Source organism: Odocoileus virginianus, chromosome 2 (assembly GCF_023699985.2).
Source record: "Odocoileus virginianus isolate 20LAN1187 ecotype Illinois chromosome 2, Ovbor_1.2, whole genome shotgun sequence".
In the NCBI taxonomy this organism is placed as follows: domain Eukaryota; kingdom Metazoa; phylum Chordata; class Mammalia; order Artiodactyla; family Cervidae; genus Odocoileus; species Odocoileus virginianus.
In genome coordinates this window covers 35888005-35913100 of record NC_069675.1, presented here as the reverse complement: position 1 = coordinate 35913100, position 25096 = coordinate 35888005, and the positions used below count along the sequence as shown (strand labels likewise).

The window sequence follows — 25096 nt, the reverse complement described above, 5'->3', positions numbered from 1 at the left end:
TTAGGTTTATATTAGGCTGCAGTCACTGAATATCACTGGATCATATACATGACTATTCTCATATCAATAGCTAAGGGGAAATTGGCTTGATTCAGCCCAAAGCACCGGAAGTTTTAACTATGAGTTATATGTAAATATTAATATTAAGCTATCAGGGAGGGTATTTTCTTCCCAGTAGGAAAGCCTCCTGGGAGACCCACACTTGTTATAAGATACTCTAGTGGTATCAAACAGGAATAGAAAGGGTGCATTTTTGGTAAATACAGTAGTAATTCATGCTTTCCTCAAAAAGGGACAATTTCAGGTGGCATAAGAGGGAATGAAGCAAATTAAGTTTATAACAGTACAACCCAGAGATAAAAACTGTTAACTAAATAGTCTTTCAGACTTCATAGTTACACATTTTTAATAAAAGTCTGAGCTTTTAAGTTGGCATCATGTGTGAAGAGGGTGGGTTTTATCAGTAGGAAGCCTGTGTTAAAAATTCATGTTCACTACTTATTAAATGATCTGGGTCTCGCTTTTCTTGTCTGAAAGCCTGCCTCATAGTTTTAATAATTGAAAGAGATGATGTCTATAGACAGTATTCAGTCTAAGTGCCCAGTAAATACTGACGCAGGAAATAAAGGGATATGTGGAAAATGTAGATTGGCAAGGTGGAAAACATTTCTTAGGTGTAAAAAGTCCAACTTTTCAGCCTTTTTTTAGCTCCTCTCATACTGTTGTCATAATGGCATAGTTTATAATGGCTTGAAAAATTATAGGAATGTGAATTTGTTTTTCTAAATCTTTAGTAATGTTTGACCAAAAGGAATGTTCATTTCAAAAAACTGATATAAAATATTTAAGCTTCTTACCCCCTAGTAAATCTAGATAAAAAAGAAAGCAGTTATTTTAGATTTTTCTTGCACGAACAATAGAACATAAAATCTGACTAATTTGGACACACTGATTGGGAATTTGAGTGCGGGATTAACATGTATCTCTGTACTAACTGTGAATCCTGTTTGTTTCTGAGTCTACAGGAAATAAAGCCTCATCCAAAGTTACACAGTGCTGAGGATGTGGGTACCAGGGTGTGGGTTTCTTGAGTCCCTGTTCCTGGTACTTCTTTCCACCACAGCCGTCTATACAGCAATCATAGACTACTTATAAATAATTCTTATCTAGTCATTGAAACTGTTCGGACAGTAACTCTTGTTTTTTAGGTAACTTGATTTGACATTAATGTGTGTTGTATATACCTCTAAGTTTTTTTAATGATGGTTAGAAATAGTGAGGATATCTGCATTTATCTTTTACCAACAATAGTGATATTGAGGGTTAATATCTGGGTTAATAAGTGTTTTGGAGCACTTTGAGGATCAGACATTTTTACAAAGGAAGAGTTTTTTTTTTTCCTCATATAAAAATAGATTTGGGGTGTTTACTTGCTCATTCATCTAGGTTATCAACTTGTATTTGCCCTGTAATGATGAATACTTAGGTATGTTTTAAAATTCTTTTCCGGGTGATTTATAAAGTGACATGTTTGTGATATAACACAGCAATGTTTGCTAAGTTGCTTTGGTCGTGTCCAACTCTTTGCAGCCCTATGGACCATAGCCCACTAGGCTCCTCTGTCCATGGAATTCTCTAGGCAAGAATACTAGAGTGAATAGCTTTGCCCTCCTCCAGGGGATCTCCTAACCCAGAGATGGAACCCAAGTCTCTTACATCTCCTGCATTGGCAGGCGGGTTCTTTACCGCTAGTGCCATCTGGATAGCCCAGAGTTATTCATAGGTTGACATTTTCTTTTTCCATGTGTATTTATTATTTAAAAACCTGAATAAGAAGGTGATAATGACCATGGTGGCATTTATAATAACAAAAATAACAGCTTTGACATTAAGAGATATTTATTTTATGCTGTATGCTATATTAAATATATTCTATTCATTATCTTACTGATGAATAATTTTGTTAATTGATTATGTCACTTAATCCTTACAACATCTCAGTAAAATCAGTATTGATCTCAGTAAAATCATTTCTATTTGTATACATATTTTATAGAGGAAGAAAATGTAGAGGTGAAGTGTAGAGGTGCAGTGTAGAGGTGTGAAGTATAGAGTGATTTAATGACCTGCCTAAAGTCACATAACTAGTATGTTATGGAACCAGTGTTTGAGTCTAGGTGACTGGGCTCTGGGATCTTACGTGCTTTGTCTGTGTAAGCTCCTGTTGTGTCTGTCTTAGATAAGCTACTGTTGTGGGGCACAGGGGGAGCCTCCAGGAAAGAATGTTACCAAAGACCAACTTTGTTACTGTTTTTCCCTACTCTCTTGCTGAAAGAAAGAAAACTGCACTGGTTATTAGAATTGTTGCTAGCAGAGACTTAAAATGAGCCCTGTCCCTGTAGGTTTTCTAGATGCCTACCCATTCTTCAAGACTCAGCTGTCTCTTACAAAGACTTTTAAAATTTTCTCCAGTCTTTTTCCTTTTCTAAATTCTCACATTGGTAAGGTATTTGTTTTAAAATTTACTGATACTGTTTTTATGTGTCTTATCTTCCTAGAATTATGGTGTTTTCTAGTGGGACCGGGCTTAAAGAAAAATCCATGCCTCCATTTTCAGGTTTTTAAATTCATTCTACTAGGTTGAGTTGTTTTTGTTTTTTAACAGTATCAGCTCAGTGAGTGTTTGCGGAATGTCAGAAAGCTATTAGCATTGCTGTTATTTCTTTACTCAGTGTTTGTTATTCATGGTGTAGATGGACTATTTCAAGTTCTGGTCAGGTCGCAGTTGTGCTAGTATATTGGCATAGTAGTAGAAACTAGTTGAATAGGACAAAAGTGATGTGGGTGTTTTAGGCAGACTTGGAGCAAACTCGAAATAGAGAAGCTTTAATAGATAGTTGAAATCAGAGTTTGAAAACAAAGCTGTAAATCCTATATAGGATGTTAAATTAATAGCATTCAAATCAGATCATATTTAGGAGGGTGGAATAAATGTTCCTTAAACATAATAAATGTTGAACCCCAGGTTATGTGTAGCACACTTAACAGGCATTTAAAATATCTTAATCAGTACTCATATGATATTTACTAATAGGAATTTAGGGCTTCATAATAATATCTAACATTTTGTAGTTCATATACGTAAATTTTCCCACAAAAGTACCCTTAACACTAAAGGAAGTTCAAACACATTAGAGGACCTGGGGATCAAGACTGAAGTAGCCCCTAGATGTGATTTTTCTTTATTGCCTCCTTCATCTTAAAAATAACCATTTAAAAATGTACTCAAGAGTATATCCATATTTATTTTACTATAAGAACACTCCCCGATGCCAACTGTCCACAATCCAGAAAGGGATGAACTATGTTTAGCCTGTGAGTTCAAGAGATCTTGGGCCTCCTGCAGAGGAGGGTTGTACATACTTATGTTCTCCTTGGGTTGTACATAACCTGATCCTGAGACCACAGGCCCTTGGTTATTCGATCCCCACGGTGGCCTGTGACCATGGGCCAAGAGCAGACTTGCTAGGTTAGGCTTTGTCCGACTCCTTACTATTAATAAACATTATATAATAGTGTAATATGTTTTTTTTCTTTGACACCTAAAGTTTTATGGCATTGCATTTACCTGCTCCTAGAGGAAAATAGCTTTCTGGGTAGTATAAAGGCTATTTCCGTCTGTTACTAGCTTTGTAGGAAATGTTTGTTTCAGTGATAGCCAGGTTAGGTTACAGTTTTGTGAAGTTTCTCAGAGATCTCTTAAAAGCAGAGCCGTGAACCTCATCTTTTTAGTTTTTAGTAAAGTTTTAATTTCTTAGCATGTTTTGAGTTAGTAGTTTTTTTCTGTGTTAAGATATTTTTTCTATTATTTGAATATACATATACACACACTTTATCTTAAGGCCATTTTACTTTTGTAGGTAAATAAAAATGTGGCAAATAAAAATGGGTAAGGTAATGTTCTAATTTCAGATCTCTTCTTTTTGCATCTTTAGTTGTCGACCTCCTCTACTGGAGAGACATTAAGAAGACTGGAGTGGTGTTTGGTGCCAGCTTATTCCTGCTGCTCTCACTGACAGTATTCAGCATTGTGAGTGTAACGGCCTACATTGCCTTGGCCCTGCTCTCTGTGACTATCAGCTTTAGGATATATAAGGGTGTGATCCAGGCTATCCAGAAATCTGATGAAGGCCACCCATTCAGGTGAGATGTCTGGAAAACAAGGCACGCATTGGCAGCACTACAAACAGTCTCAGTATTGACTGAGGCTAATCTCTGCTATTTGTAGAGTTACAGGCATGCTTTTTTTTTTTTAACTGCTAAAAGATAATTGCAAATTTTTGCTAAAAAGCTTTACCAAAAGCACCTGCTTTTTAGATTTCCTAATGGTCATTTCATAGGCTCCTGATGGAAAAGACTGGGTTTATGGATCATTAGCCGTAGCCTAACTCCACTACATGTTAGTAATATTTACTTATTAGAAGTAGATGTTGGTTACCTAATTTTACTTTAAAGGAAGCTATATCTTTTTAACATGTTTGGGATTGGCGAGAGTTGCATTTTCTTTATTGATTACTCTTTATGCTATTTGATACTATGCTTTTCCATCGTGCTTCCTCACTACGTCTGTCTTTTCTTACCATTACTTCCTACTCTGTCTAGTTTCTTCTCCTCCTTCCCTAAGGCATTACTTTGGTGTATTATCCTTTGGAGAACTACTTTCTTTCACCATTTTCTTGTCTGTAAATTAACATCATCTTACCTTATTTTGACAAGTACACTAGCATTATATTTCTGGTTGCTAATGGGGTGGACACACCTCAACTTGGATCTTCTGATCTCACTTCATACTCAGCACGTTCCCCACCCTCATCCCCTCCTTTAAAAATTAAGATAAATATAATTCACATACTGTAAAATTCAGTGGTTTTTCCCATATATTCATGGATTTGTACAACCATCACCATCTCATTCCAGATATTTTCGTTACACTCAAAAGACATTTTGTACCTATAGCTGCTCCCCACCTGGCCCCTGACAGCCACTAAGTTTTCATATTTTTAAATGAGTCTTTTATCTCAGACTTACCAGTTTCTATCACTTAACACCACTGTTGTCCTAATTTCAGGTTTCCAGTTTTCATGAGACTCGATGAGACTATAGACATTACTACATTTTACAGAGGAAACAAAGTATGAATTCAGTAATATGAAATTGCAACTTCAAAACAGCAGTTATATCATGCCACAAATCGTAAAGGAGTGTGGTTTTTAATTAGTTACACTGAAATATATAAAAACACTGTCAGGCCAACAATTCTAAATCATCTATAAATTTTACATATTGTTTGATTTTAAAGAAGACTTTTAAAAGAAACTAACGAAACATTATTGTTAGCTCAAAGGCCTTTTATAGTCATAAAGTAAATTCATCTAACATGCCAATTTAACTGCCTTTTGGACAGTTTTTCAAGTTCTTCAGTCACCTTAGTAAAGTTAGTATCACTGTGGTCTTTGGGAAAGAGTGACGACTGTGCTGCCTTTGCAGTAATAGCACATAAATGCCAGGTGAATGAATGTAAATATCCTCCGGTGCAAGCCTTTGGGCCTGCTGGGCAGATGTCTTGTCTTCAGCAGGAACAAAAGCAGTGGCACAGAGCAACAGAATACAGCTAAAGTCATGTCAGCCACTTCTCTATATTTCTTAAAACTGCACTAATAAATTTTTGCTGGTTTAAGGGTTAGGTGTGAATGTTTGACCATTTTTAACTTGATAATAATAACTTGCTATTTGTTGGCCAATAAATAATGAGGGACTGGGAAGCCTGGCGTGCTGCAGTCCATGGGATTGCAGAGTTGGACACGACTGAGCGACTGAACTGAGCTGAAATAATAGTGTCCTGTGCTAGACATTGTACTAATAAAGGTGATGTTCTTAGTCCTTGACAGTTTATACTGTAGTAGAAAAAAATGTGCAGGTATACACATATCTATATTTCAGGATGGATATAATTACTATAAGAATAAGAAAAAAAGAATAATACAAAAGAAAGCATTATTTGAGTTACATAGTAGGGTGGGGGAGAGGCCTTCATGTATGGGTGGGATATGAGGTGGTGCTGACTGACTTGGGTGTGCCGTCACCAGAAGTGAGAGGAGAGCTCTGTGGATGGGGAAAAGTGCATGAGGAACAAAGCCTCCCGTTAAGGTGAAGAACTTTAGATGAATAGCTCAGTTTTGAACTACAGCATAGTAGTGAGAAAGAAGATTGGAAGCATTCAGGGTTGGAAAGTCAGAATCATAGAATATTTGAGTTTGAATGGATTCAAGAAGTCTGTTTCTCTAATTTTGTAGAGGTGGAACCATGACCCAGAGAAGTTACATGCCTTTGCAAGGTTAAATACCTAGGTGGTATCGAGTCTTCTGATTCCTACCTGAGTTCAGCCTAAATAGCACTATCTAGTATAGCTCAAAAAGAAAGGAATTCAAATAAATCCACTTAAATTATAGTGATGGCATAGTGAATAAAAATAAGGAGATATATTTGGGCATATTGCAGGAGTAAAACTAGGAGACAAGGAATTACTAGAGAGGACGGTAATTTCCAGTGTAACTAGTGTCCACAGACATGGGGAGTTTTTGAGAGGGACTGGATAAGGAGCTGCTTCCAACAGATAAGAGAGAATAGCACTTCTGATTGCTCCAAGATGTTTGAAACAATAATGGAACAATTCCTGCTGACTTGACTATTTTTCCCCATTACAGTTGTCTTCTTAAATTTGACAGTTCCAGCTATTTCACTATAGATTGGAGCACCTGAATGAACAGTCCGGGGCTTGATTTATTGGTGTTTTCATTCCAGTATTTTTGCCTGGAAATCCCATGGACGGAAGAACCTGGTAGGGTACAGTCCATGGGGTCGCAAAGAGTCAAACCCGACTGATCAACTTCACTTTCACTTTCTTCCCCCTAAAGATTAGGCGAAGAGAGTGTAGTTATTTGGAAATGAATAGGATCTTTGTTAGGAAAAGTTGATAACATTTTGTCCACCTGAAAAAACCAAATCCACAATAACTACCATTAATTGAGTGCTTCTTTGTCCTTGATTGTGTTAATAAGCACTTTACGCATTGAAATCTCAAGATAATCTCTGTTGCATAAATGAGGAAATTGAGTTAAAGGGATGACTAAACTTCTAAAGTTACACAGCCAGGTTAGTGGCAGCTCAGAATCAGTCTGACTTCAGAGCATATGCTTATTTGCTAACCCCCTGCCTTATCAATCAGACACCCCGTGCTTGGTGAGCTTTTACACTGTGCTTGTTAACTTGGAAGGAGTATGCTTCTGTTTTATTAATGTGCTCCTTTATGGATATCTATTTGCCAATTGATTGACATTCACAAAAAGTCATTCCAGTCAGTGACAGTTAAGATGTGTCTTCTTTTCTAGGGCATATTTGGAATCTGAAGTTGCTATATCTGAGGAGTTGGTTCAGAAGTACAGTAATTCTGCTCTTGGTCATGTGAACTGCACAATAAAAGAACTCAGACGCCTCTTCTTAGTTGATGATTTAGTTGATTCTCTGAAGGTAAGTTTATTTGCTTTCCATTTTTTGACATACCCAGAATTTAACATCAGAGTTAAGAGAATAAAACTGTTTTCTATATTAAAGTAAATGATAAAGATGTAATGAAATCATTATTGTAAACTTCTGTTCTGAAATTCAGAATCAAATAAAATATTTAAGATGGAGGAAAAGCAATTCCTTTTTAAAGGAAAATGTTATAAACTCTAAGTTTTGGAAATCATAAAGATTAAAAGTGAGAATTTTGTCTGTAAGAATAGAGATTATCCAGTAGATTTAATGCCAAATATTATTTCATCTAGTTTGACTTTGTTTTAGAGTCTGGCACATATATACATGTAAGTTATTTCATATCCCTACAATTTTTTCAAATGTTTTCTTGAAAAGTGTTAATATTCTGAAACACTACAACTAATCATCAGTTGGTAATCTTTGGAATTTAGTTTTCAGATCTTGCTACATAGCAGCTGTTAGTCTCACCTTGTAAGTAAGCTTGCCAGAGTTCAGACTGATTCTAAATGAGCACTAAATTGGTCACATAATGTGAACCCCAAGAACTGGGACTACAGTACTTCTCCTTTGTGTAGAACCCACTATCTGTGTTTTGTGTATTACTGCCTGTGATTTAAGACAGACTTGTTTCATATCTAAGCCTGGGTAGAAATGTACTATGGTAGTAATTACCATAATTTCTCTTTTCTAAGAGATACGTACAAGTTTGCAATTTGTTGTGCAAACCAAGGATGTCATAGCAATGGGACGATTGGGCCTTTAGATTTGGCAAAACAATTTCTGTGGTGGTCAGAATAGGTTTAAATGCTCAAAATGCTTTTAACATATTATCTTAGTCTTAATAGGCCAGTAATGGACGTTATTTTCAGCTGTGTGCTTCTCTCAGTTTATTAAGACTTGGAACCTCAGTTACTAATAACATTAATGGTAAAAAATTGAGTTTCCTTTTAATATTTATTATCTCTTTTGTGTAGAGTGCTTGCATTTAGTGACCCATTCTGTAGTAGTGCTTTAAAATAATCTGATGTCAGTCTGTAAATAAAGAGATCATGGTTATATCATTGGGATCTTTGATTAGTATCAAGAGGAAACAAATAATATTTGCGAGCAAATCAAATACAACCTTGTACTCATGGGTCCTGGAAGAAACCGGTTTATTCATTGAAGTGGTATTTGTAGTGAATAGCTTGACTGCTGGGGGTAGAACATGTTTGAAAAATTCTTGAGGGGAATGCACTAGTGTAGTTTAAAATGAAGGGTTTTGTGGGTAGGAGTTGATTGAGAGGAAACACTAAATAGTGACACAGAGGTTCAAACAGTGTAGGGCCATCTCTGAATTCGGCAGTCAAAAATTGCTGAGGGGGAGCAGAGGGCTTCGAACAAAGGCATCATGAAGCTGGATGGAGGAGTCATTTTTTTTTTATACTTATTAATAAAAACTGCAACAGATATAAACTCAAAGTCCTCATGTTTGCACTGTGTAACAGTGAAGGCAGTTATGCATGTCTAATATTTTTCTTGAGAGAAGAGGCATTCTTGAAGAAATCTGTTTAAAACAAAACAAATTGATCTGGGAATGACTCATTCATTGTTTTCTAGTTCTTACAAATTAGAGCTTTAAGTTTCCCCTTGTCTTTAATCAGTTGAAATCTTATTCTTTCAGTTTATTGTCATCTATACACAATTCTCTGTGTAGACAGTTATGTAGGTGTGGAAATATTTGCAAAGGCTAGGGAAGTGAGAAAATATTACAGGAGGACTGAATAAATACTTTAGAAAACCTTTAAAATCTGATTTCCACAGATATTTGAAAGTAGAGTAAAAGGAAATTTTATTAATAAATACTTCTATGAGATAATTTCTTTTTGCTGTTAAATCTCATTTTAAAAATTTCCTTTGAAAATTACCTTGGGTTTTTTGGGGTTTTTTTAATGAGGAAGCTAACATAAATGAAAGAATCTGAACTTGGTAAATTCTTGCCTTCAGTGATTTTGCTAATTTGAAGGTAACGGGAAGTGGCATATAATGAGATAGGTTACTTTTTGGAACGCTTAAATTTTATGAAATTTTCTTTTATTTTAGAAATATTGTTTCTTAATATTGGGGGGGAAAAGCAGTTGAATTAGAAGCCTAGTTTACTACTGCTTCTCCGTAAGGATTAGGAAAGAGAAAACTTTTTTGAATGGTTTTCCAAAGTAGTGTTTTTTGGCAAGCCCAGAGCTCAAGGAAATCTGCTTGGTGACTTCTGCTGAGGCAGATACATTCAGGGCTCCAAATAACATTTGTATTAACATCTGACTGATCCTTGCATTGAGGTCTCAAAATCTGTTGAGGCAAGGAATAAGGCAGGGTGTCTGTCCTATTCTTGCAATACAAAGCCCTCTGATAACATACATGGAGGGTCTTCCTTGATCACCTTTGTGGTTCTGCTGTGCATGGGGTACTTCAGTTAAACCTTTGCTTACATCGTTGTGTGTGGTTAGTGTAGATTCCACTTGTTTTCACTGAGTAAGGGAACTACAGAAACACAGGATACTTGCTTAATATGTCTTACTGAGAAAAGCAGAGGAAAACAACACTCTTGTCTCTCTTTAAAATGACTTAATAGTATTCCTTTTCTAGAGGGAGTTCTTGAGTGTTTGCCACTCACCCCCATAGTTTTTATAAAAGATTATTTTCCTTCTGACTCATTTACCCTTTGCCTTTTAGCCACAGCAGTTAGTGGGAGAATCATATTCTTCCTCCCTAAAGCAAGCAAAAATATTTTTTCAGATCTCTCTTTTTTTCTTTCTCTTCTTCAATGTAAAGGAAAAATAAACTTGCTTTGTTAAATTGATTGGATTTCCTTTTATTCAGATTTCAAATTTGGAAAGTTTGCTAATAAATAGCCCCAGTCTCTGCAGTTTCCAAATGAATTTATCTTGTTAAATAACAGAGTTTTTAAAAAATTTATAAGAACCAGCTTTTGATTGGGATTACTTTTATTTTATATCATTCATAGCTAGGAAAATGGACACCACATTAATTTTAAGAAAGTACAGGAGGAAGTAGTCTCATTTATAAAATTTTTTTTTTCATTTAGAAAATAGACATTGTATCAAGCTCTGTGACTTATTTAAAATAGTAGCTTTTTAAAATTTGAAAGAGGTTTCTCTGTAAGTCACTATCTTTGTAAGTGTTTCATGCCCTAAAATTTATATAATCTACATTTCTAGATTCTGGGTCATAATTACCACTACTTCTATTTGAAACCTTCCTCAGAAATTACAAATTTTAGAGTCATTATTCTTAGCATGTGAAATTTTTCTTTTCCTTTCTTACTGTCATATTTTTGGAAGTGTGTGAGAGGGCCTGGCTATTCTATATGTTGTTCTGAAGAAATAACCAAAAATAACCAAACCCCAAGGTTCATCAAGCCTCTTGGAAAAGATTTGACATCGGATGGTGGTTATCAGTGTGCCTGGCCTACATCTCCCTTTTGGTGGTTGACTTGGACAAATAAAAATAAGACACACCCTGCAGATTTCTCCTTTTAAATTCTTGTGTACAGCTGACCCTTAACCAGTGTGGGGATCAGGAGCACTGACCCCCGCCGCACACATAGTTAGTTGACGGTCTGTGTGCAGCTGGCTCTGCACGGCCCCAGTTCCTCCTCATCTCGTCCAAGGCCCCTCCGTGTCTGTGGTTCCTCCGGTCCCCCTGGTCCCATGTTCACAGGCTCAGACAGCTGAGGACCCTGTAGAGTTTACTACTGAGAAACCTGTGCTGACAAGTGGGCCTGTGGGTTCAGACGCCTGCGTTCAGAGGCCAGCTGTAATCGCTGCATTTGTTTTGTTCCCTCGCAGTTAACTGCAGCCTTCTAAATCTTAGAAAAGATTTCAGGTGTCCATAGATTGAGAAACAGTTCATTTACCAGAAGACTAATTCTAGGCAAATATTATGGGCAAAATCACTGACAAAATATTTCTAATTCCATTCAGTAGGATTTATTCAAATAGTATAAAATTTTACCACAGGCAGATGTTTTGATCAATCCTCAGGATTTGTTGTAAAGTGGGTTTGTTACATTGAGTGCCAGATATAAGGTAAGGGGAAGACAATTAATGGAAAAAGAGGTAAAGGAGGAGGGTTCTCTAGTGAAAGTGAGCTGTGAAGCTGTGTCTGTTTCCTTTTCTTGGAGAGCCTAGTGTGTATTACCTTACTAGTTTCTAAGGAGTCCAAAAAAGGCTGGATAACTTTATTTAACCCAGTGATACTTGTCAACCTTGTTTAAATAACACCCATTACTACCAGAACAGTAGTATAAGATGGTTGAATAAATTTAAACCACCTGGTTAAGGTTTAATTCCATTCTGTGACCGACCTTCTGTGTAAGGGGTCTTTTAGATGGGGGCTCTTCTTTTAAAACAATGGTTGTCAGTCTTGGCTGCACATTGCAGTCACTGGAAGCTATATAATCTAATGATACTTGGGAAGGGGAAGAGGTGGGAGTCCCATTCCCTGAAATGATTTAATGTTTTAAATTTAATTTTTCTAAGGACACTGCTTGGAGAGTCACTGGTTTTAAAGGTTGTGGTTTAAGCTACAACCCTGGGCTATAGTTTTCTTCCCACCCTCTTAATTAGAAAAGCATGTGAAGGTCTCCACTGGGCTCAGCTTTACTAGGGGGTTCTGCCTTTTGAAACTTCAGATCCCAAGAAAAAAGTCTAGTACTTTCAATTCAGTTCAGTCACTCAGTTGTGTCCAACTCTTTGTGACCCCATCGACTGGGCACACCAGGCCTCCCTGTCCATCACCAGCTCCTGGAGCTTGCTCAGACTCATGTCCATTGAGTCAGTGATGCCATCCAACCATCTCATCCCATCCTCCTCTTCTCCTGCCTTCAGTCTTTCCCAGCATCAGGGTCTTTTCAAATGAGTCAGGTCTTTGCATCATCAGGTGGCTAAAGTATTGGAGCTTCAGCTTCAGCATCAGTCCTTCCAATGAATATTCAGGACTGATTTCCTTTAGGGTTGATTGGTTTGATTTCCTTGCTGTCTAAGGGACTCTCAAGAGTCTTCTCCAACACCACAGTTCAAAAGCATCAATTCTTTGGCACTCAGTTTTCTTTATAGTTCAGCTCTCGCATCCGTACGACTACTGGAAAAGCCACAGCTTTGACTAGATGTACCTTTGTCTGCAAGGAACATCTCGCTTTTTAATATGTTGTCTAGGTTGGTCATAACTTTTCTTCCAAGGAGCAAGCGTCTTTTAATTTCATGGCTGCATTCACCATCTGCAGTGATGTTGGAGCCCAAGAAAATAAAGTCTTTCACTGTTTCCATTGTTTCCCATGTTTTTTGCCATGAAGTGATGGGTTCAGATGCCATGATATTAGTTATTTGAATGTTGAGTTTTAAGCCAGCTTTTTCACTCTCCTCTTTCACTTTCATCAAGAGGCTCTTTAGTTCCTCTTTGCTTTCTGCCATAAGGGTGGTGTCATCTGCATATCTGAGGTTACTGATATTTCTGTCAGTAATCTTGATTTCCACTCGTGCTTCATCCAGCCTGGCATTTCTCATGATGTACTCTGCATATAAGTTAAATAAACAGAGAGACAATGTACAGTCTTGACGTACTCCTTTCCCAGTTTGGAATAAGTCTGTTATTCCATGTCCAGTTCTAACTGTTGCTTTTTGACCTGCATACAGATTTCTCAGGAGGCAGGTAAGGTGGTCTGGTATTCCCATCTTTTCAAAAATTTTCCACATTTTGTTGTGATCCACACAGACAAAGGCTTTAGCGTAGTCAATGAAGCAGATGTTTTTCTGGAATCCTCTTGCTTTTTCTGTGAGCCAATGGATGTTGGCAATTTGATCTCTGGTTCCTCTGCCCTTTCTGAATCCAACTTGAACATCTGGAAAGTCTCAGTTCAGGTACTGTTGAGGCCTCACTTGTAGAATATTGAGCATTACTTTGCTAGCGTGTGAGATGAGTGCAGTTGTGCGTTGAACATTCTTTGGTGTTGCCTTTCTTTGGGATTGGAATGAAAACAGACCTTTTCCAGTCCTGTGGCCGCTGCTGAGTTTTTCAAATTTGCTGGCATTTTGAGTGCAGCACTTTTACAGCATCATCTTTTAGGATTTGAAATAGCTCAAGTGGATTTCCATCACCTCCACTAGCTTTGTAATGATGCTTCCTAAGGCCCACTTGACTTCACACTCCAGGATGTCTGGCTCTAGGTGAGTGATCACATCATCGTGGTTATCTGGGTCATTAAGATCTTTTTTGTATAGTTCTGTGTATTCTTGCCACCTCTTCTTAATACCTTCTGCTTCTGTTAGGTCCATACCGTTTCTGTTCTTACCAGATACTAAGACCAGCTGTTTTAGGCAGAGGTTCTTATTTTTCTGTCACATGACTTTGCGTGATAAATTCTGGATTCTTTATAAAAGTAGATCTATGACTTTCGGGTAAAATATTTGTTAAAATTGTAATAAAATGTCTAGCTATATTTGAACATCAGGTAACCATAATGTTCCAGAAATCCGTCTGAAATCTGAAAGTGAGAAAAAAGGCCTGAATTCCAGAAATAGCTGACCTAAAAGAACATTAAATATAGCCCTCAGGCTCTTAGGCATTTATTAACATACACATTTTGACAATTTCCTTTCTGGTTCCTTTGGCTCACAGAAATTTTAGACAGGAAATGAGCTTGTGAAAATGTGATTAGTAATGAATGAGGCTGAAGATAGCAGAAGTCAAATGATTTCCAGTGTTTAAAACTGCAGAAAAAGTTTGAAAATGAAAGAATTGCCAAAGTAATTTCTGAAATTGTCATGTACCCTGCCCCTATTTTCCTTAAAAATGCCTCCCCACCCCATAGAGACATTATCAAATAAAATCTACAGAGCTTTTCAGTGAGATATACATGTGGTACACACTTGAATTGAATTCCCTATACCCCCAGACAAAAGATAAGATATGGCCTTTGCCCTCTTCCAGTATTACTAGACCTTCACTGTGCTTTGCCCCACTTTCCTCCTGTCTCATTCCTGCCTAAAGAGACATGAGCCTTTGGCTTCCTCAGTTAGTATGCATTGGCTGCAGTGTTGCCAAGTGTTTGCCATGGAATAGCATAGAATTTGCAGGTTTAAAGTGTTCATTGGACTTTTCCCTGCTTCTTTATAACAGCATGCACATTCATGACCATTAATAAATGGAGGAGGGCATGGCAACCCACTCCAGTGTTGCCTGGAGAATCCCATGGACAGAGGAGCCTGGCGGGCTACGGTCCATAGAGTCGCACAGAGTCAGACGTGACTAAAGCGACTTAGCATGCGTGCACTCTGAAAATGGCTTTACTGGATAGCAGAGCAGAGATTCTGGAGTCAGATGAACCTGCAATTACTGTCACCTCTGGTTTGGCAACTTGCTCTCATCTTTCTGTATCTTGGCTTTTTCTTTTATGGGGATAATAACAGCATTTAACTTTGGGGGTTATGATGAAGTTAACTGAGAAATTTGTTAGTTGCTGTTATTACACAATAAGTTTCAATAATGGTGCAATTGCTTGATGTTAGCTCTTAACTCCTTTCTTTTCTGATGGAGTCCTCTCTGGAAACCCTTACCTAGTATTTTTGTTTTGGGCCCTGAAGTGTTAAATTTTCTCCAGACTTAGCTGCAACATTTGCAAATTCTGTGATAGCACATAAAAATGTGAATTTCCGGGTTTCTCTTCTAAAATGGGGAAACATGGCGGCATTGGCCTGGAACGTTTACCTGTGAAGCTGGATTGCAGGTGCTCTTGAGAGGTAAAAGGCACATATCTGCCTTGGTCCTCACCAAGACTCCTTCATGCATTTGTGTCACCAGCCTGCCCCCACAGAGGTCTGAAGCCTCCCTCCACTTCTCTCCGCACCTGGATCGTCTGGCTTTTAGAAGGTGTCCTGCAAGAGGCAGATCTAGTGACATCTGAACCCCCTACATCACGTTGGTGTGAAGACTTGGGCTTCTCTTTTCTTTATGGATTTAGAGTGCAGCCTTGTCAGTGACTTTATGACCAAATTAGGACTAACTTTTAGCTTGTGTGTTAGTTTCTGAATTTTGTCATGGTGAGGGTATCTATTGCTAAAGCAGTTTCTTCTAAAATGTAGAAGATCGACCCTTCTCTTTTTGACTCGGTGGATGGTGATGGATGAAAATAACTCTCTTGCTCTATGGTAAACTTGCTCAAGTGCAGAAGTTATATTTAGCTTTTGCAATAGGAGTCTGTAAAACTATGTGAGAGGGAAAGGGCTTGCTAACTGGAGTCATGCTTCAAACCTTTCTACCAGAGGTTCCATAGAAGTTGCAAAGACCAGGACAGCATTTAATTTTTGACTTGCAGTTGGCAGCTGTTAAGAATGCTTGATATTTGCTCATTTGAACATTAAATTCAGTTATAGGGGTAACCAAAGTGGTGTTCTTTGTAGAACTGACGGTGCAGGAATACCAAGATTCTTCCTAACCTGAAGTAAATAAACTTCCTAGAGTCTGAACACTTTAATTACTGCTCAGTACCCAGCTCACGGCAACCCACCTGGCAGGCTACAGTCCATAAGGTCGCAAAGAGTCGGACACGACTGAAACGACTTAGCACGCACACACACACCCAGCTCATAGTAGGCATTCAATCAGATTTTGCTGAATGAATGCTACGTGGACAAAGATATGCTTTAGATAAGGGTTAGGAAGCTATGTTTGGTCTGGCCTGTGACCTGTTTTTGTACAGCCTGGGAGCTGATTATACTTCTTACTGGTTTTAAAGGATAATATTCAAAGAATATGTGACAGAGATCCTTTGTGGCCCATAAAACCAAAAATGTTTGTTTTCTGTCTTTATTTACAGAAAGTTTGCTGATCCCTTCTTTAGATGATGGAGGCGCTCACTCCTCTCTCCTTTTCATTTATACTTTGCTCTTAGAAACCTAAATAATTGTTGTAGGTGGTGGCATCGTGGTGGGATGTTTGTGACCTACTAAACAGGGCAGAGAGATTGCCAGACATATGAAGGCTTTTAATAGGAAACAGAGAAACTGCTTCTGCTGAATGTTTAATAAAATCTAGACTGACTTGGTGTTTGTAAGTCTTCAAGAACTGCTTGAACATGTCATTGAGTTTTTACTATATGGTGTCACCAAGAACTGGAAGAAAACTTTGAAATCCTTATTCAACCATTCATGAGTAAAGTATGGTGAGGAAATAAAGGACTTCTCAAAATGAAAGCACTTTAGAGAAACAAGGCTTTTCCCAAACTGCTGTATTTAATGATTTTTTTTTAATTGAAGATTTTGAGATGAGGATTACTAAAATGGGAGCATTTAGTCTGTTCACTGAAGTCCCTGGAGGGCCCAGTGAAATATGACAGTATAACCTCAACTCTGGCAAGTTCCTAAACCTCTGTTTTTTCCTTAGTGTCTTCATCTGCTGATAGCAGTGCCTACCTCATAAAATTGTTAGGAGGAATAAATGAGTCTGTATTTGTAAATCACTTAAAACTGTGTGTGATACTAATACATCAGTAGTAAGAACTGGGTTAGTGTTTGCTAAATAAAGAAGGCAGTGGCTAAAAGAATGCTGCTGCTGCTGCTAAGTCGAGTCAGTCGTGTCCGACTCTGTGCGACCCCATAGACAGGAGTCCACCAGGCTCCTCTGTCCCTGGGATTCTCTAGGCAAGAACACTGGCGTGGGTTGCCATTTCCTTCTCAGGATAAAATAATAATAATGGTCAATTTTATTATTAGGTTTAGAAGTTTGAGGAGTCCTCATTGGCTGTTAAAACATTTATTACTGGAGAGAAGGTGCTTCTGATCCTTAATAAAATGCTAGAGCTGATGTTTTGGGTATTTGAGACATAGTCTCCTTGCACCGTTATTGCTTAGTCAGATATATGTCTGATTCATTCAGCTCATATAAATCTTGAATCACTTGTTGGTACTTTAAAATCATTTTCAGTAGTTAATTCTCATGATAGCTTTCCAGTCTTCCCATTTTAGATAGTAGAGCTGGAGGGGTAAGGTGGTGACCTTTGTTATGCTTTCTGATTTTAGAGGAAACAGCATCAACTATTTGGTAATGTACTCCAGAGGAAAATGATCATATCTATTAACTGTTTTAATTAGATTCTGAAATTCCTGAATCGAGCCTGGCAGCTTAGTGAAATATCCATATTGCTTTTACCAAATCTCCAAGGAGTATGCCTATAGTAGTTTGGCATTTACATGGGATGTATTTATTTGAAGGTTTAATTTTAAAACTTTCCTTGAATTTTGTCTTTAATTGGCTGTTATTTTTCTTACAGTTTGCAGTGTTGATGTGGGTGTTTACCTATGTTGGTGCCTTGTTCAATGGTCTGACTCTACTAATTTTGGGTAAGTCTACAAAACCAATAGAATGAAAAATTTTTTAAAAGATGGGGAACTTCCTGGAGGACTAGTGGTTAGGACTCCCATATTTCCACTGCAGAGGCCATGGGTTTGATCCCTGGTGTGGGAACCAAGATCCTGCATACTGCACAGTACAGCCAAAAAGAAAAAAAAAAAAAAAAAATTGTGTGCAACGAACTTCAAGATATTTTAGTGGAAAATATTCTTATATTGTAGGAAAAATACAGGGATATACATTAGAGGTTGTGATCTTCTTAAATAAATTGCTAATACTTACACTGTTTATCGAAATGCCACTTTACTTACTGAAGGCTACTCCAACAGTGATAAACCAGATCAAGAGTGGCCTTATTTGATGTGCAGTCGTATGTCTAACTAACAGGGATGCCTGTATTTTATAAAGTCTGTAATGTGAAGCTGGGAGTGGCTCCTGGCTCCCTGGGTTAACTCATTGCTCTTCCCCCCCAGCAGCTGTGTCTGCCCGTAGTAGGAACAGTCCTGGCTATCTTAAGAGTGCTGCCAGTTTGATGACTTTGGTGTGAATTAGGGAACAAACCCTGCAATCTGCTTTAAAGCTTGTGTATTTCCTTTTTCAGCTCTGATTTCACTCTTCAGTGTTCCTGTTATTTATGAACGGCATCAGGTAATTTAACTGCAGATTGCAGAATACAAAGCTCATTCTCTTATGTGGAACTTAGAAATGTCGGTGCCAGTTTCCAAAACCTTATGAAAATGAGAAATGTGGCAGTTTAATTAAATTAAGCCTTTAATGTGTTGGAACACAGTTCTAAGATTTTTTAGCAATGGTAATTTTCTAATAAATTCTTTATCTCTTTCAGGCGCAAATAGATCATTATCTAGGACTTGCAAATAAGAATGTTAAAGATGCTATGGCTAAGTAAGTATTTAAAATCTGCACTTTTTTTACACCAAGGCTAGGTATACTGGACTTTGACAACAGTGCAGTATTTTCATGTCAAGACATAGTAGTCAGTTTTAGTCAGACCTAAAGTGTGAGTTGCCAAAAGACTTTTTTTCTAACATTTGGATCATTGCTTCTGTGTCAGCTTACATGTATCTAAGGCTTTGAGTCTAATTTGTGAGGTCAAGGTGGCAAAATTATAGCTTGTAGTTTGACAGCCTTAAGATTTTATTTCTTGTATAAGCTGAGCAATGTACATGTAAGTCTTGAAGGATAGACATTTTTAAGAAGCAGAAAACACAATATTGTAAATTCAGAGTATTTACACTGACCTTTTCCCCCTCCTTCTCATTTGTAGAATCCAAGCAAAAATCCCTGGATTGAAACGTAAAGCTGAATGAGAAAGCCTGAAATAGTTAATAGGAGTTTTATCTTTAAAGGGGATATTCATTTGATTCCATTGGGGAGGGTCAGGGAAGAACACAGCCTTGACATTGCAGTGCAGTTTCACAGATCTTTATTTTTAGCAACGCAGTGTCTGAGGAAAAATGACCTGTCTTGACTGCCCTGTGTTCATCATCTTAAGTATTGTAAGCTGCTATGTATGGATTTAAATTGTAATCATATTTGTTTTTCCTGTATGAGGCACTGGTGAATAAAAAAAGATCTGAGAAAGCTGTATATTACACTTTGTCGCAGGTAGTCTTGCTGTATTTGGGGAATTGCAAAGAAAGTGGAGCTGAAAAAAATAACCCTTTTCACAGTTTGTGCACTGTGTATGGTCTGTGTAGATTGATGCAGATTTTCTGAAATGTTTAGACGAGATCATACCACCAAAGCAGGAGTGAAAAAGCTTGCCTTTTCTGGTATGTTCTAGGTGTATTGTGAAATTTACTGTTGTATTAATTGCCAATATAAGTAAATATAGATTATATATATATCTATATATAGTGTTTCACAAAGCTTAGACCTTTACCTTTCCAGCTGCCCCACAGTGCTTGATACTTCTGTCATTGGTTTTATGTGTGTAGTTCCAAAACACATAAGCTAGGAAAAAAACATATTTCTAGGTGCACTACCATCTGTTTTCAACATGAACCGATGCCATGCAAACAGAACTCAACATAAACTTCATTGCACAGACTTACTGTAGTTAATTTTATCACAAACTCTGGACTGAATCTAATGCTTCCAAAAATGTTTGCAAATATCAAACATTGTTATGTAAGAAATTATAAATGACGATTTATACAATTGTGGTTTAAGCTGTACTGAACTAAATCTGTGGAATGCATTGTGAACTGTAAAAGCAAAGTATCAATAAAGCTTATAGACTTAAAAGATGTTTCGTATTTTGGTTTCATGAACCTGCTGTAGAATGAAAGTATCAGACACAAAGGGTAGCCTTTGCCTCCACCAGTGTGTGACTTCCAGAAAGGCTTTAAGCTCAGTGTAGCCATGTTTACTTTGAAAACAAGAACATGTCTACATAAATCTGACACATACCAAAATGTTTTTAAATTATGTATTTTTATACTTTAATTGAAAATAAATTCATGCACCAATATTTTAACATATGGAATACAGTGCAGGATTTATGAACATACATAAAATCATACCATATAAATGTTTACAAATCAGATTTAAGAACTTTTCTTGACACACAGACACTATTGCTCTTTAAATATAGTGTGTACATATATCATCATTGATAAATTTGTTCTTCACATAGTTATTTCAATGCAAGAGTGAGTCAGTATGAAAGGTCAGTGTACAATATAGGCAGACATGGTTATCGCTCAGCATCACCAGTCACATGGATACAGAAAACAGAATTAGGGCTGCATGGGGACTCTACCTGTGGGCCCAACAACCTATCAGTGGATTAATGTAAGGCATTAATAAATTGGCGTATAAAAATAGCTTAATGAGTGATCTAATCCATTTAGAATGTTGAAGCACTTCTGTGGTAAATGGTAATCTATTTAATTGAAAATGCTTCGTTTCACCATTCCTCTAAACTGACAGTTGAAAATCGCCAGTAACTCAAGATCCAGAATTTTAGTTCACTGACTAGAAGGTCTAATTGGTATAATCTATGTGCTCAGAGTCCCAGTCTGTCACCAAGCTGCCTTCCAGCACGTGCCATCATCAGCCCCTCCTGTCAGTGGTCAGCAAGTGTCAAGTATGATGGGAGGTGGTCCAGGGTGCTTCTGATTTTGTTGGCCAAGTCACATTCTGTCAATCAGCCAACTCTGAGCTAGATTATTTTGTTCTGTAATCTTGAGTTATCAAATACTGCTTTGGGCTTAGGAATTTGTTCTGCAGAGATTTTTGAATCCAGAGCTGACTGTGTCGTTCACCTGAAGCACATCCCTGGAGTCACGTCCACCCCGCTCTGGGAGTGGCCCTCCCAGCGCAGCCTCCGGGCACCTCCTCTGTTACCGTTTTAGGTTCAGTAGGATAAATCAGCTCATCTTCCTGGACCGACTTGAGCTTTTTTGTTTTCCCTTCTATTTTGTAGTAGAGGTTTGTTTTATTTGAAATGTTTTGGATGTTGTGGGTTTGGCACTCAGTATAATGAAACCTACTCTACTCACCCATCTTCCAACACCTGAACTTAAGTTTCTTTGCTGCTCAACTTCAAATAGCCACTGTTTCCCAAGCACATAACTAATGTGTTTCCTTTGGGAAGCCTTGACCTAAACACATGACATGGGTGACCAGGAATCTGCTAGGATCCTGTAGCCCTCCTCAGTTTTGAAGTTTTAGCACCATATATAGAAAGGAGATAATTTGTGGGAGGTGAGATTAGCAGCCCACACAACTGGAAGCTTTCAAAGGCACTTAATGGATATAAAACTCTGCAAATGAAACATTAAAAAAATTAAGTTTCTCAACTTGTTTATACATGGCTCATTTGGTTTTGAAAGCTAAATGTGAACAGAGGCTATCAGTATTTCTAGTATTTCAGTGAATCTAACTTAAGCTGTCCTGTTCAACTTCCTTATTTGTAAAAATGAACATTTTTAAAGTATATAGAAACATAATAGCAAAACATCTTTTGTAAAAGTTTTGATGCAAATTAAAAGCTACATATTGGTTAGGGTAACTGAGGCTCTAAATTTTGTCAGTGGGCTACATTATCAGATAGGATTTCTTTGTCAGTGTAGTGAGTACGTGTAGTTTGTAGTCTCAGGAAGAGAGGCAAGCAGTCAACACGTCAGCACTGACCTTCCTTCTTGACATCCCAGTTTTGGAAGCTCCAGGTGATGGAAGCAGTCACATCTCACCAGCACTTGGAGCTCATGTGGCTTGTTGCGGTGTAGACCTTTCCCAGCAGCTGGCAGCCAGGAGGCACCCTGTCACGGCCTCTGTGGTTGCCAGCCGTGGCAGCAGCAGGAAAGCAGATTCTGGCATTTACAGGCATCGCCACACAAATACACTGAAAAGACAGACCAAACATTTTGCAGGGCTGGACATCATAACTTTTGTCAAGCGACAAAAGTCATTCTTGCCAAGAGCTCCAGAGTCAAGCTCAGGCTGAACATTTTGATTTCAATTTTAAAAGACAAACCAGGGATCTTGCTACCAATTAAAGGCCTATTGGTTATTTTTTTTTAAGGTCTATGTTATCTGTTTGGTCTGGCTCTTTCAGCATGTCCCTTCTGAACTGGACTGCTGGCAGCTTGACTTCACACTTCTCTCTTGTTACCACTGGAGAGGTTTTATCAGCTCCACTCAAGCAGGAGAGCTCTTTCTAGTGTTCAGCACAGGGCCAGGGGTGACAGGAGCCCATGGCTGCCAGGCCGAGGGGGCCCTGTGTTGGGAAGTTGCCACCCAAGCCCTTTATAGTGACCGACAGCCCCCTCAGATCTCCGGGTTAGCGTCTGTCTGCTGCGGCTGCTTGTTCACGGTTGGGTTGGTGCTGCTTTGGTTGGGGGTCCTCCCCCCACTCCCCACCCCGGGAGCTGCTGGCAGCCCTTTCTCAACAGCTCTAAGTGCCTGCGGCGGTTGACACAGTGCCCTGGAGATGGATGTTTCCCGGGGGGCCAGTGGAAAGCATCCTTTGGGGCCATTTTCTACACAATGCTTTTGGGTAGAAAGTGGGTTAAAATTCTCTACAGATACCTTTTCCACAACCTTACTCAGACTACTAAAAATGCATGTGTTTCTTCTTGATGCCCCTTTGAGCCCAGCCCTCAACTGAACAGAAACCAGTATTCATGTTTCTGTAAAGCTCTTCATCTACATGAGATGTGGAGAAGCTGAATGACTTTGGATGACATCGTGCTGCTCCCCCACACTCCAAGTAAGAAAGGCCCTTGGTGGAGGGACACGAGAGAGCTCCTTGGAGGTTCTGATAGCATCTCTGGAGTAGGCTGCTAGGGGGTTCTTCCAAAACTTTGGAAGACCTCATGCCTCCCAGAGCATGGGGCCTGTTTCTCACTGAGCAGTGGTGAAGGTTAGGGGCAGACCCAGTTCAGGAGTCCACACAGCTGGGTGAGGTTCTCCAGCTTCTAACTAGCACTGGAAATGGCTTTACCCCTTGTCTGATTTCACGTGTAAAACCGGGTAACGTGTTCTGCCTGACTGAGGCCCAATATTACTATTTGTAAACCTCTCACAGAGTTTTGGATTAATCATCCATGTTAAGAACTCTAGTGATGAACTGGGAGTTCTGAGTTATAAGGCCCATGGATCAAGGTCACTCTAAGCTCCTGATTATATGCAGTGGGTGCTGCGGGCTGTCCAGCAGCTCCTACTGAAATCGCCACGTGGAGGTTGGGTCTCTCAGCACCTGCCCCTCCAACCAGCAATGCTCAGAGTAGCTCTGATCTGCCCTTGGCTTCTCTCCAATCCCAGGCCAGCCTAGTGGGGACAGAGGCCCATCACAGTTAGGGTTTGGGGTCACCGGAGACTAAATACCTTACACTGGGCAAGTCCTCACTGCATCTCCTGGTCACTTCCTACACCAGCCCCTCCCGTGCCCCTGGGAGGAGCTGACAATTGAGGTGGGGATGGTAGGGGTGAAGGCCAGGCCTCGGGGCAGAGCCAGATGAATCAGGTTGGTACCTGCAGTCGTCTCCTCCAGTGCTGACTACATACTTGTCGTCATGAGAGAAACGGATGTTCGTCACATGAGCTGAGTGACCGAAGTAACGCTTATGTTTGGCCTGTGAGCAAAAGGGAATTGAGGTGACTAAGACAGCCTGTCTTTCAGCAACCCTGGACTACTCCCAGGACCCTGCTCCATCTCCCAGGCTTCCCTTCACCCTCAGGGTGCCTATTAGGTCTGGACGTCTCTGGGAGCCAGCCCTTCACTGGCTTCCTGCCTCACTGTTGCCCTGCTCGGTACCCTTACCCCCATTCTCCTGGCTTCCAACACTTCCCCTCATGAAGGAGAGGAAAAGGTTAGGGGTGGCCAAGTCTCCCCAGGGCTGTGACAAGATTCCTCTTGTGCTAGACTGTAGATAGTCATGTCCATGTGGCCACAATCTCCGGGAGAATGCACGTCCGAGAGCCTAGAGGCTGTGCAGGGAGTTACTCTAAGGGAAACTCACAAATTTCTCTGTGCACGGAAAATCAAAGAGCTTCACCAGCCCAAAGTCGTCTCCCGTGACGATGTTCAGGCCTGCGTGGGTCACACAGGCGCAGTTGACGTCAGCCTTGTCTGCATTTCGCGGCCAGATGCCAATGACTTCATCTCCCAGAATGCTGTTCCAACAGGAAGAGGTGTGAGGTGTGGGACAAGGCTTCCTGCAGTCAGGCATCCTCTCCCGGAGGAGAGGAAGAGTCAGTGTGGTCACGTGGCTCCTCTGTCCCCTCCCCGTCTGTGCACTTGCCCCAGCTCCTGCTGTTCTCTGACTCGGGCGCCTTTCACCCCAAAAGACAAATTCCCTCCATCTTTGGTTCTCTCCCTCCCCCCCATAATGCTTCTGAGTGTGGGTTTGGTTGAAGAGTGGGGGCTCCTTAAGTCTCCAGGCTGATGGTCTCCTCTCTTCTGACTTGGCAGGGCCCTGCTGCTTACCCTGCTACCTGGTGACCAGCCCTCCTTCCCCATCCCAGGGGTTGGCCCAGAGCTGGGAGATGCTTTCCCTTTGAACTTGTTGGGTGCAGCTGGGGATGGGTGGGACAGATTACACAACAAGAGGGACTCTGCATTTCAAAA

The 25096-nt window shown here is 39.4% G+C and overlaps 2 protein-coding genes across 10 annotated transcripts in view; one reads left to right on the top strand and one right to left on the bottom strand.

Moving 5' to 3' along the window:
• Positions 1-20265, top strand: part of RTN4 (reticulon 4) — a 69593-nt gene extending 49328 nt beyond the window's left edge. For all 3 annotated transcript variants that reach the window (XM_020915098.2, XM_020915099.2, XM_020915100.2), the window contains 6 exons: positions 3996-4203; positions 7449-7587; positions 17918-17987; positions 18599-18645; positions 18842-18900; positions 19283-20265. In XM_020915098.2, coding sequence (XP_020770757.2) covers positions 3996-4203; positions 7449-7587; positions 17918-17987; positions 18599-18645; positions 18842-18900; positions 19283-19325 — 566 coding nt within the window. In that variant the 3' untranslated portion in view covers positions 19326-20265. The remainder of the gene's footprint in view (positions 1-3995; positions 4204-7448; positions 7588-17917; positions 17988-18598; positions 18646-18841; positions 18901-19282) is intronic.
• EML6 (EMAP like 6) overlaps positions 19460-25096 on the bottom strand; it is a 279303-nt gene continuing 273666 nt past the window's right edge. For 5 of the 7 annotated variants that reach the window (XM_070478386.1, XM_070478384.1, XM_020915094.2 and 2 more), the window contains 3 exons: positions 24489-24684; positions 24001-24101; positions 19460-22369 (listed from right to left, as the gene is read on the bottom strand). In XM_070478386.1, coding sequence (XP_070334487.1) covers positions 22345-22369; positions 24001-24101; positions 24489-24684 — 322 coding nt within the window. In that variant the 3' untranslated portion in view covers positions 19460-22344. The remainder of the gene's footprint in view (positions 22370-24000; positions 24102-24488; positions 24685-25096) is intronic. The other 2 variants (XM_070478387.1, XM_020915097.2) reach the window with 1 other exon arrangement.